The 12,828-nt window shown below is 39.4% G+C and overlaps 1 protein-coding gene across 10 annotated transcripts in view; it reads left to right on the forward strand.

The window, feature by feature from the left end:
* The first annotated feature begins 5,483 nt into the window (after positions 1-5,483).
* The window catches only part of LOC113578485 (mitogen-activated protein kinase kinase kinase kinase 4-like), a 40,960-nt gene continuing 33,615 nt past the window's right edge, over positions 5,484-12,828 (forward strand). For 4 of the 10 annotated variants that reach the window (XM_035534619.2, XM_035534624.2, XM_081700867.1 and 1 more), the window contains exons 1-2: positions 5,487-5,784; positions 6,131-6,196. In XM_035534619.2, the coding sequence (XP_035390512.1) occupies positions 5,728-5,784; positions 6,131-6,196 (123 nt within the window). In that variant the 5' untranslated portion in view covers positions 5,487-5,727. Of the gene's footprint in view, positions 5,785-6,130; positions 6,197-12,828 lie in introns of all 10 variants that reach the window. The other 6 variants (XM_035534621.2, XM_081700869.1, XM_081700873.1 and 3 more) reach the window with 4 other exon arrangements.

Raw genomic sequence — 12,828 nt, forward strand, 5'->3', positions numbered from 1 at the left:
ATTTCCAAACGACAGTTATAGAACTAATGCATTCACGTTCGGTGCTTCATAAGCTAAGGATTTTGTCAACTAAGCTAAGAATTGCTTTACATTTGTTACTCAAGGCCTAAAGTCAGTTATTTGATGAGGTTTTAAATAGAGACAGTTAGACAGATAAGTTGGAGGACAATGATCATGCTTTTCAGTGAGACTGTTTAAATGACCATTGCACTAGATCAGTACAAATACTATATGGTTGTTTATACGGTCCTGGTCTTGGAGAAAGTTTTAGTCATTCTAAACAAAAGAAATGCTGCTACTGAAATATTACTGACAAGGGGTTTGTTTCCTTTGTGTGTTTCTGCTGCAAATTTTACTAAATTAAAAATTTGTTCATTTGGAAAGTTCACATTGAAAAATTCCTTGTCAATGTGGCTACTGGCTTTTACTGAAACTAAACACTGTGGGTCTATTTTGAAACTAATTAGCCTGTCTGAGATGAGAACAAAGCCATAAAATGTGCAATTTGAACTATAGATTACATTTACTATAAATGTACAAACACACACACTGAGATTTGGGGGACGTACTTATTGACATGATATTCAGTTTGTCATGTTTCATGTCTGGATGAAGGCTAAGCAATTGTGGGTAGATGACCATCTAAAATCTTAGCTGGTCCAGTTTACCTGCACTCATCCAGTAGAAAAGCTGTGTATGAAGATGTAATGTTCTCTTGAAATCGTTCCATCGCTAGTTCTTATTTGTATTGTGTAATGTAAAATATTTGTGTGGTGCACTTTGGTGGATGGTTTACCTGTTTGTCCATGTGGGCACCTGTGTACAGACAAAATGGAGGCCTTTTTACTCATCTTCCCCTTGTGGTTTGCGACTGCACCACCTCATTCATTCTGTCAAGTGCGAGACTCCCTCCCACCCCCGATGTAGCGTCTCCTGTTGGTTACTACGCAAATGCTGCATTTTTCATGTGAATTTGTACATTACAAGGAAAATAAAACTTATTTTATATTTTAATTTGGGATGACTTTTGTGCTTATTTTAATTGGACAAGACTCGTAGCTGTCAAATGGTATTTGCAATAGCGATTAAACCACATTTTTGAAAAGTCAATAAGAGCAGAGATCTGGGATCAGAACATTTGAGTCCTCTTGGTGGAATAATTTGAAGAAGGGTAACCTGATCCCAGAACTTTTCCCTTCCTGCTATTTAGATCAATTTATGGCACTTGGAACATGCTTTGTGTTTGCTGTGCTAATGTGTTCCATGGTCGGCAGAGAGCCACGTGACTGAATAACAAACGACCATTCAAATGGTCACTCATATGATAATTTTGAACTGTGATGTTGCAGAACATGAGAACTCCCTTTTCTATTCTCATTATAACAAGAATGGGCATTCGGAGAATTAAAATGCACTGGATATATATGCAAAAGAGGAAGAAGTGGCTAATGTATCAAGAGCAAAAGTTTAAGGTGTTGTGTGAATAAGCATTTTCCCATGGTTTTCTTGAGGCTTGATCTGACTATCTGAAGAAAGCACAACACATATATTCATGGCATGTCCCAACATGCCCTTTAGTTGTATGTTCTATGATGATCATCAACATAGCATCCAGCCCCTTCTGTCTGTAGTGAGAGGTGCAAAACCTATATAACAACAAACCAACAAAACTGATCCCTAGCCTAGTGTGATCTTGAGTGCATTATTGTACATACAGTATTTCTGCTGGCCCTTATTTTTATTAAATGGCATTTACAGACAATATTCCTGCTATAGAGAGGACTTTCCTGTATTCTGGCAGGAAGCTCACCTGGAAGAGCAGGTACAGCAAAGTACAAACAATACCAAGGTCATGGGATTGATTCCCAGGAAGCACAAATGCTCCACTCCAGAATGTCTAATGTTAATTGTTCTGTTGCTCTGGATAAGAATGACAAATATGCTGTGAAAGTGCTTAAAAACACAATGTTGATTCAACATTTTTTGAATTGGACAAAACTTATGTAACATGCATCAGACTATCAGTGATATTATCTCTTTATTCTCATGAAGGATCATCTTATATCACCTTCCATGTTTTATATAGAATATGTTCAAATAAAAGCAACATAAATGATGAAAATAAAATAAAACAAAACAAAAGCAACACAGCTCTTAGTATATACCAGGGGAAGTCTAAAAAATAAAACATTTCCAGACATTGTACTCTGATGTTCCGCAAAGTGTTTATTCCACTTCTCAAAATGTAGCCTACGTATTTGTGGTTTGCTGACTCTCCGGTGATCTCAGGATGAGAAGAAGCATGCATGTGACTAGATGCTCCCAGTCACAAACCTACCAGAGTTCTTTATCTTTGGAACTTTTCTGCAGTGTATGGATGCTGTCATAGTCTTGTGACATGGTTCCAATGTTTGACACCCTGTGCACCAACAAATGTTGGCCTGGGACATCATGTGTTGAAATATGAATTCTCTTACTTGTTGCTGGGACCTGCCTTATTTGTTTTCCTAGCTAGGATTAGGATATAAAACCTCTCACTTACTACCTTTGTCAGCAGCTCCAGTCTTTGTCGATATGTACAATAAAACACTGATGCACCTTTTTCTGAGAAAGAGTCACTGATTTATCTTCTTATTACCTTTCCAGTCTGATTCCAGCCAGTATGCATTATGTATAGTATACATCCATGTTGCATGACCTGCCTACACTCATATGTTTTTTAGGATTAATTTATTGTTTTATTTTTTTGGATTGACTTTAGAATGACTAACATTAATTAACATCTGTGTCAAGATCTCTGAAATAACAATTGTCATGTCAAATAGTATACATCACTATGAATGACATCATAGTTGTTCATAGGCACCACAGAAGTCCCACATGTCTGTGATTATTTAATTGAGACTCAGTCATACTCATGCCCTCTTTGACCTCTCAGATTAAAAAAAATGTATATAAACCATTTCAGGTGTTATGCTTAAATCTGAAACATTACTAAGTCAGGCCACTGAAAGAGGACCTCAGCTGGCTCACAGTGGCATTATGAGTGAAACTAAAACATTGGTACCCCCTCCCTCAAACTACTGACATCTGACAAGTGTCCGGCGACTGAACCCTGAGGGCAGTGTGAGTCTGGTCACCTGTCATGGACAGACGCCCCCGCTCTGTTCATTTACGTTGGCAGTGTTTTTCTATCTGTGTGAATGTGTTCGGAATATCAAACATTACCTTATTTACTTTTCATCAATCTCATATTCATTATTTGCCCTTACTATGACATTCTCTCTGTTGTCTCTCTCAATCACTCTCATCTTCTCATCAGGGTCTTACAAACTGAACATCCCAGCAAGGTTGGAGTCACAGTTCACACTGAGTAACTACTCTTGGGTCTGATTGTACATAATGTTGAGATTTAGTTGAAAGCTTAGTCAATACATGCTTATCTTTACACCATGTTGTTTCCTCTAACCGTGTTTGTGACATTTGAGAAATATGCTGTCATGTACAAATTTGCCAACATGCACAGTTTTAGATGGGCCTCAAGGAAAGGCCTTTATAACACAATTGTCTTGTGTTAATAAAAACCACCATCATTTACATGGTGATGCTATAGGATAAGGTCAGTTGCTATCCAGAACATTTAGCTATGGAACATAGCTATGCCTACAATCAGAAAACTGCCAATTATAGATTTTTTTATATTAAGATGACACCTCTCATTTGTACACAAAGTATATTTACATTTCTGGCTGAAAACATTTCTAAATGTTGTAGGGTTTTGAGCTTATAAATTTAAAAGAGTGTAAACAATTGTAGACATCTACTCCTGTCCTGGAAATTGTTGGTTCAAAGATTTGATTTAGCAGTACAAGACTTTCTCACAACAGCTTTGCTATGTTTGTTCCCTCCTAAATTCTGCATCAGGTCTCAGTCTCTCTCTCTCTTTCTCTCTCTCTCTCTCTCTCTCTCTCTCTCTCTCTCTCTCTCTCTCTCTCTCTCTCATTCACACACAAAAACAAGTGTGCACACATGCGCATGCACACACACACACACAGAATTCCCAGACCTAGCCTGACTGGTTTGTCCTGTCTCCTATCTGTCAGTTGGTGGGTCATATAAAGGGGTTCCTGTATCTTGTAGCTTACAAGTCAATGTTATGCACTGACTCTTGGTAAGAGGTCAGCTCTTTTTGTGGTTAATTATGATGAGCTCTGCATTTAGAAAAGGATTACAGTTTGTGGGAGTTTCTTTGCTCTTCAACCAGGATCAGTATTACATTCTCTGCGAGTATTCTGCCACCCTATTGCCCTCATAATGGAAAAAAAAGTGCCCTTTCTCTTCCTATCAGTTTCTTTTTATAGCCAGTGATTAGACTTAGACTGGTGACTAATATGTCTCATTGTCTGACATTTGTCCTTGAACTTGGACAAAAGTCAAACTAATTTTCATCTTTACACATGTTCATAATAGTGGAAATTTAGTAGCTCTTATATGTGAATAAGGAACAGGAGCAGAAGCACACCTACAATACATATATGAACATGATGTAGGGGTCATTTTCTTGGAATAAGCTTGGTCCAGGTATAGAATATAATAATTAATTGTTCATATGTCCAATATATGTAGCATCTGATCTTTTTATCATGTACATGTAATTCAATAAATAGATGTGTTCTCAGACCTGGAACAAACGACAGACCCTTTTTGAAAGAGAATTCTTTGTGTTCATTAATAGTTTTAACGTTTGAATAAGCAGCCTGGACCATAATCTTGCAATAGCCATCTGAGAAACAGACCAAGCAGCCTCGTGCTGACTCCATCTGCTGGCACCATCGTTTCCGGGATGATCAGCTCAACACTAATGACTAAGGCAGAAACGGGCCAAAAGAGGACGAGGAGGTTGCTACGAGGAAGCTTCAGTCCATGGGGGCTCCCTCACTAAATGGGCGGAGAATCGTAAGGCTTTGTATTAGACCCCGCCCAGATCGTCTGGTAACGACCAACTAAAATGTGGGTGGATTAGTACCGTTAATTAAATTACACATGTGTTATTTATAATTACAGGAATTAATATTAGGAATTATTCGTTAAAAACATTACAAAAATATATAATAGTGCCTTTTGTTTGGCGTGGTTAACCTATTTATGAGGTTTCGGTTAAACAGTCGAGCACATGACACAGAGTGATTTATTAGTCTACTGTAAACTGTGGTCCGATTGTTCCTTTTGCCACACCCAAATAATTTCAACCAAAGGCTACTGCCTGCTGATAACACGTGCGCATGTGTGAGACTGAGTCTATGGAAACGAGTCTATGCCATCCATTCAGGAATGGAATTTTAAGTAAACAATATATTTTCTCAAACACATTTATCATTAGAAGTAGTTCATTGTCTTTATTTTATTGTAACTCTTTTCTGAATAATTTTCTCTCCTGTGGGTTGGTTTGTCTAAGCCCTGCCCTTCTTTCTGTGAATCAGCAGACCGGCTTCCTGTGTTTGTGAGATTCTCAAAGTGCAGGGGAGTTAAGGATTGGGATCCTCGATCAGTCTGCCACCTCAACATGGAGTAGCCGTGTCTCTCAGCAACGGAAGGAGCAGTCCTTTTAGCGATCTTTTGTGGCAGTTTTCAGCGGATATACTAGCCGCAAATGTAGAACTACTGCCCTAATTTGCATGATAGTGAAGACAAGACTTCTAGAGCGATTTTCTGTTTATAATTGAAAAGATGGCGAACGACTCTCCGGCTAAAAGTCTAGTAGATATAGACCTTTCTTCTTTACGGGTGAGTATTGGACAAGGGCAGCAAGTATTGATATAAGCCAATGCAAGTATTTTTTGAAGCACGTTTATATGTGATATATTAAGCGCAGCGTCTTTGAAAGTCTTTAGTTTTCTTTGTTTCTGTGTAAACGACCAGCTGCATTTAGACAGCGTTATTGCGATCAGAAGTGGAAGGTGCTGTCGTTGGAGTTCAGATCTTTTCTTTGTTCGAAATGCATTGGCATGTGTTGAAGATGAAGCCAAGAGCGCAACAGCTGCTTTGATCATTTATTTAAGTTGTCCACACTGTTGTTGTTTAGCCTGTTATATGTTAACACATCCTTTGTCCTTTCTTTGTTTTACTGTAGGATCCAGCCGGGATATTTGAATTAGTGGAAGTGGTTGGAAATGGCACATATGGACAAGTGTACAAGGTTGGTTTTAAAACTGCTTCTCTGTAGCATTTTTAAGTATTCATGTCATGAAATGGAACTAAAATGATTAGGGTGGAGTTAGGTTAAATACACCGACTGTTTAACCAAGTTTCGGGTTAGATAGGTATAGCGCAACGCAAGTCGAAGCGTGCTAAAATCCCTTCAGTTGTATTTGTTCGTTGTATAATGGATTCGTGTGGATGAGGAGCCCATGTTACAATACGCGACATAATTGGCACAGGATTCTGTGCATCATGCCATTATATCGAAACAATGTAACTCGCGAGGCAGCTTTGTCTTGTAGCTGTTCGGCTAGACATTTGTTATATTGTGTGCGCGCGCGGCTTTGGCAAACTCTAAGGTGTCTGCAATTGTGGGTGTGTTTATTTTTTCGGGTAAATTAATTGGTGACTGCTATTTTCACAACTTTTCGTTTTTCGGAAAACTGGATGGCTGTTGCTACAGGCCTGCATCTTTCTTTCTGTGCATGCACGGGGGCTGACATCATATCCTGTTTTGTAGTGACTGTTGCTTGGGAGAGCGTGATGATGGGTTAGCCGCTCGCAGGTAGGGGTCATCAAAAATGAGAGTTTATCGCTGCAGGTTATGACCTTTTATTGTCTTGTTGACTGTTATGTTTGGGTGTGAAGAAAGCATTTTGTCAGTAATGTGCAAGTCTGGACAGTTGAAATCCAGGTTTTTTATTTGTATGAGCTCGATACGCCGTTACCAGGCTGTTGGTCGGAACATGTGCACACTCGAGTATTCATTCACCAAGTTCCTCACAGCGTGTCTGTGTTTACGACATGGCTTCTCATGAATTCTTGCGCTCAAACCAGGTCATCTGAATACCCCCCCCCCCCCCCCATGCGACATATGGAATTACAGTTGCCCCCATATTGCATTGCCTCTCCTTTTAGCTGACACTGGCTTAAAATGCTCTCACTATGTGCCTTTGCAGAGCTGTTTCTTGTTCAATTCAACTTTAAAGTCATTATTTTATACTGTGCTAAACTTAATGTCATGTCAGAAACCCACATTCTTTTACTCCTTGATCTGATTATAGGCTGCTTTCAGAATTCATTGTTTCAAGTTTCTGTCTCTGCATTGTACCTTTCCATGTTGCCTGTATGATTGCTCTGTATTATTTTACATTGTTTTGTGATCTGTTATCATCACTTATGGCATTTGTGGCACTTTTGGGGATGACTGAATCCTAAAAAGTATTTTGTCATTTCCATCAGGAAACTCGGACACACATCAATGTATCCAGAATCTGATGTTTCATTATGTATTTAGGCTTGTTCTATGGCTTCCATACACACAGGTGATCAAGTGGCATGTTTTTAAAGGCTACATGCATGGTTGCTAGCCTACTGAAAATGTGCATACAGGCTACCTTCCCTGTGTGAACAGATGGCTTCTTGGACTTCAGTGTAGCTCTTGCGCGCTCCCTCTCTGCTTTCACTCTCACATCACACTCAGCCACGTAACTCATGGAGAGATGATGTGAGGTTTGCTTAATCTGTCGTTTGAACTGTTTGCATCAAAGGCAAATTGGCTGGATATGTTCTGCTCTATTTATGTGTCGGCATGAGCCATCACTTTACATTGCAGAGCTGCCATTTCCTGTTTGAAAACTCCAGAACTGTTGCTCGAGCAGGATGAGTTCAAACTGTTGCTCTAATGCTGTGCCACTTGATGCAGTCGTCTCAAGTATGTATCAAAACCAGAATTTCCTCAGGTGTTTTACATAAACTCTTAGCTGAAAGTGCATGATGCAATTAAACATAGTGAGTGTGCAGAACTGAACTGCCAGTCTAGTTGTATAATGTAGGTGGAAAGGGGGTTGTATTGGTTTGATGTTCAAAATAATTTACGTTGCGTAATTGTGGTGAGAAGTTGTGGTCTGTTGATAATGTGGTCAGTGTTTCCTGAGCAATGTTTCGCTTAATGGCCCTGTTTTGCTTAGCTTGCTCTTGCGTATTCAGACATTTGACGCACAGCCATGTGGACTACCCCACTGAATGCCTTTCCAGTTGAGCTGTTTATCAAGTCAAGACACAAGTACTCCCCATACACTCTTGGGAGAGTGTGTAGCATGTACAATCACTCTGAATCTGTATTGACCTTTCTGATTGGACAGTTCACTCGTCCATTTCTGTGAGTGACAAATTGAGCATCCCAGGTCTAACAGCGAAGACTCCAACTGGTTGAACAGCAGCTGTTGTTGGGTTAGTGAGAGCCTTAACCGCCTCTTTACAAAGGTGTTTTTGTTTGGGTTTCTGTGGGCTCCTATCTTGGCTAGAGGAAGAGAGCTTATTTAAAGTAAATTCACTGAGACATCATTCCAGTATTCATGACAATACATGTTAGTTCTCTGTTTCATGAGACATTTTGTTACACTGTGCAAAAAGGGTTGATCTGAGCAGAATAACCTCTTTTACATAAATTCAGGCTCTGAATAAGATGTAAAAAGTTGTCCCATTAACATTATACGACTTATTATATTTTCATTTTTTCAAAAATAGACTGTTTCCACTGCCAATCCTGCCAAACTCTTTCTCTACTGAAAACAATCTACTAAAATAGGGTTGGGGCAAAAAGGATCAACAGTTTACTCTATATTATTAAAGGATTTCAGTAATCTGCCAGTTACTCACCACCCAGTTTGCTAGAAATATCTTACTCTCTTTGAGTCACATCAATGTTTCTTTTTTTTGTATTTTTATTTATTTCACACTGTCAATATGCTGTTGTTGTGTCCTTCCTAAATATTAGTGCATGGCATTGTAACTTCCCCTTACTATCAAGCTTGCTAAATGCTTAAATGTCCATCATCAGAACTAGTGTTGTGTGATTTTTAAATCCTTTACACTTTTCAGGCAGGCATGATGTTACAGAAGTGTTGGTGTAATGGTTTAAGAGAACATCATTAGAAGATAATTCAGTTATGTGATTTTGGTACCCAGCCCTAACCTTCTGTGAGGTTTTCATCAATGCTAAAGCAACCTTTTGTGTTCTAAATATTTTTTGTTAACGTGGACCATTATGGGCAATATGGGTGCTGAGTAGGACCATTACTGTCACTAAGTGTTGCCTACCAGATTCAGTGCTTGGTACTGTCTGGTCTGTTGTGGTCTGAAGTGCAGAAAGCTCTGTGCAGGATGGGCAGTTCCCAAGCAGAGCTGCTGGAATCTGTTTGGAGTTTTATCACGCTGGTGCAGGGCCAGCTGGCAATGGGGAATGGAAATCCTCAGGTGGCCCTCTCTGCTTTCACTGAAACTGCCTCGAGCTCAAGCAAAAGACTACATTCTACAGATATGCACCATGTATGAGGGAGAACAATTCCACAATGTAACGGCCATATATAGTCAACTGGGGTAGTTTGGCATTCCTCTTTTCCAGAGTTTGTTTGCCCTGTCTTCATGTCCTGGACTCCACTGAGCCCTCTGAATCTGAGTACTTGCTAAGTATTTTCTCTTCTCCACTCTTAAGACCTCCAATGGTTTTCTGCTCTCTTTTTCAACCACAATCTTGTTTGACCACCTACCCGACCTCCACGGCAATATTTGATCCCCACCTCTCCAGCTCTCCTTCCTTCTGAATATGCTTCTCACCAGATTACAGCTAATGTGGATGGATCTAGGGTGGGATATCAGTAGCTGCATGGACACAGCCAGATGAGCTGGGTTGGGGTTTTTGGGGATACAGTGTTGGAGGACGAGAACCTGCCTTAAAAATAGCTTGCTGCTGGGTCTGCTAAACAAAAGGGGCAGGAGGGTTTCATCATGGGGCATTCTCACCTCTTGGCACTGTGCCAGACTCCAGCGCTGGTGCTCAGGGTCACCCAGAGTACACACGCCTCACGTCTGTGCACTCTGTGACTCACTTGTGTCATAGGCTGCAGAACAGTCCATTCCTGAGAGACACTGAGGGGTTTTTTTACACTGCAGAAATGTGCTAATGGGGAAGAAATGTGTCTGCATTCGCTTTGATTTTCTTCCTGGTTTATTTTATGAAACCAGTGATGGGTTTATGACCTCTTGTATCAGGTTTCCCAACCAGTATGTATCCAAGTTCCAAAACTCAGGACTTTGAAAAATAAATATTTTTTTTTACTAGTAATACTATGTATATCTTTGTAGAGGGGGGGGGGAACCCCAAACAAGCCCCACCACTGTACATTTAATTGGCAAATGCCATCTTGTCCTGTTGTCAGGACTGTATATATATATATATATATATAACACTTCAGTATATGGGCCTAAACATCACGCCTTCCTCGGCGTTGTGCTGGCGCTCCTCCCACTTTGCTGCTCTCGTCCGTCCCCCAGGCCCACACGTGTGCGTTTGTGTTCAGTGCTAAGCACCAATGGATGCCTGGCACACCCCAATCCCCTCCACACTCCCTGCCTTCCCCTTGGAGTTGCAAGCAGACATCTGCAGTACAATACAGTGGCCTTGTTCTTTCTCCAGTACAACCCACACTGCCTTTGTGATGATTCCGTCGTACGCTGGCTGACCAGTGGATTCTGTGCTTGTGACACAACTTCTAGGCCACTGTTGTTGATCAGTCTCATGGCAACCAGAGAAGCAGGCCAATTGCCTGCTCTCGTTGGCTGGTGCTGTGCAGAGATGGCGGAGTCACGTGGCATCCCAGGGGCTTGGAGAATAAGCTTCATTGTATTTTTAAAATATATAAAAAAAAAAAAAAAATTATTTATTTTTTCCTTTCCCAGCCCTGCTGAAGCAGCAGATGGGACAGTGTCTAACCTTTTCCTGTCCCCTCCCATGACAGCAACCATTTCAGAGTCTGTTGGCAGCAGATCACAGTGCTCTGTCTCCCCTTGGGGCTTCCTGATGGAGACGTGCTCTTTGCGGCCACTGTGTGTGATGTGGGGCTTAGTAAAAGAGCTGATGCAGACCTCTGGAGCTAATGTAAGAATCTTTGTTGAGTTGCAAAATATTCATGGGCACAAATGATATGGAAAGGCATGGATAAAGTGCACTTCATCATAACCCCATACACAAATATACGAAACTGTGTGTGTGTGTATGTATGTATATGTATATTATATTATATGTATGTGTGTGTGTGTGTGTGTGTGTGTGTGTGTGTGTGTGTGTATATATATATATGTATGTATATATATGTATGTATGTGTGTATATATATTTTTATATATTATATATACACATACATAATGTGTGTGTGTGTGTGTGTGTATATATATATATGTATGTATATATGTGTATATATATATATATATATATATATATATATATACACACACACACATACTTATTTATTTTATATATAAATATATATATATTTATATATATATATATATATATATATATATATATATAAATATATATATAAATTTATATATTTATATATATAAATATATTTTTATATATATATATATTTTTATATATATATATATTTATATATGTGTATATATATATATATATATATATATATATATATATAAATTTATATATTTTTATATATATAATATATATATATATATATGAATTAGGGGTGGGACTCGATAAATTTTTTTAAAAATCTAATTAATTAATTAATCTTCACAATAACCTGTTTTACTTCGCTTTCCTCATCATACAGCTGCTGGATTACGGCAGTTCGTAACTTGCATCAGCTGACGCAATTTTCAGCGTCTCTTGTAACCCTTTATCTTCGACCACAGAGAGCGGTCTACAATCCACAGCAATCCATCTCGCCAGTGAATTGGTCAATTTGTCTGACGTGGACTTTGACATTTTGTTTCTGAATGTGAACCCCGATATGTGGTCGAGTGTTGACTGGCGACACTGTTTGCTCGTACTAGGAATACTATCACATTTAGCAGCTAAGTTAACATTACTGACCTGCGCGCTAGCCCCAACATGTTTTGCTTTGAGGTGGTAACGAAGGGTGGAAGTGCTCCTGTGATAAGCAGACTCCTTCCTGCATAAAGTGCAAATAACAACATTTTTGTTTGTACTTCCATCTGGAAGTTTCTTGTATTTAAATTTGCCATCCACCAGCGTAGCCTCTTCCGTCATCAACATCATGCTCATCACATTGTGCGTCAATATAATCTGTTTGACTGGAACTCGTGCACTAAGAAACGTTCCACGGTGCAAAAGTGTGATTAAAATGCGTTAAATTGTTTATTTCGTAATTTTCCCTGTAATTAATTAATCGAAATTAACGCGTTAAAGTCCCACCCCTAATATATAAAATAAATTAAAATATAATTTGCTGTAAGACATCGACATCTATAGTGTAATTCTCGCCTGAACAATCCAGTATAAATGTTGCCTGACGAATCCCCTAAACACAGCAGGTGGACCAACTTGAAGACTTTCATGATGCTCATACTCCACCATGAGAGATGATGCAAGGGGCTGCAAGCTCACCTGTGCAGACGGCAGCTTTACAGCTGCTGCTTCTCTGACAGAGTACCCCCAAACATCTCTACATGCATTTGAGTAATGGTAGTTTTGCTCAGTTCCCTGCCGATTTGTCAATTTTCATCAATCAAGCACTTGTCAGAAATCTTGCATATGCTCTTCATGTAATCTCCGTATGCTCAAATCTGTAGTTAATCGATTGAACTA

Source organism: Electrophorus electricus, chromosome 18, assembly GCF_041902795.1.
Source record: "Electrophorus electricus isolate QZ-2024a chromosome 18, ASM4190279v1, whole genome shotgun sequence".
In the NCBI taxonomy this organism is placed as follows: Eukaryota; Metazoa; Chordata; class Actinopteri; order Gymnotiformes; family Gymnotidae; genus Electrophorus; species Electrophorus electricus.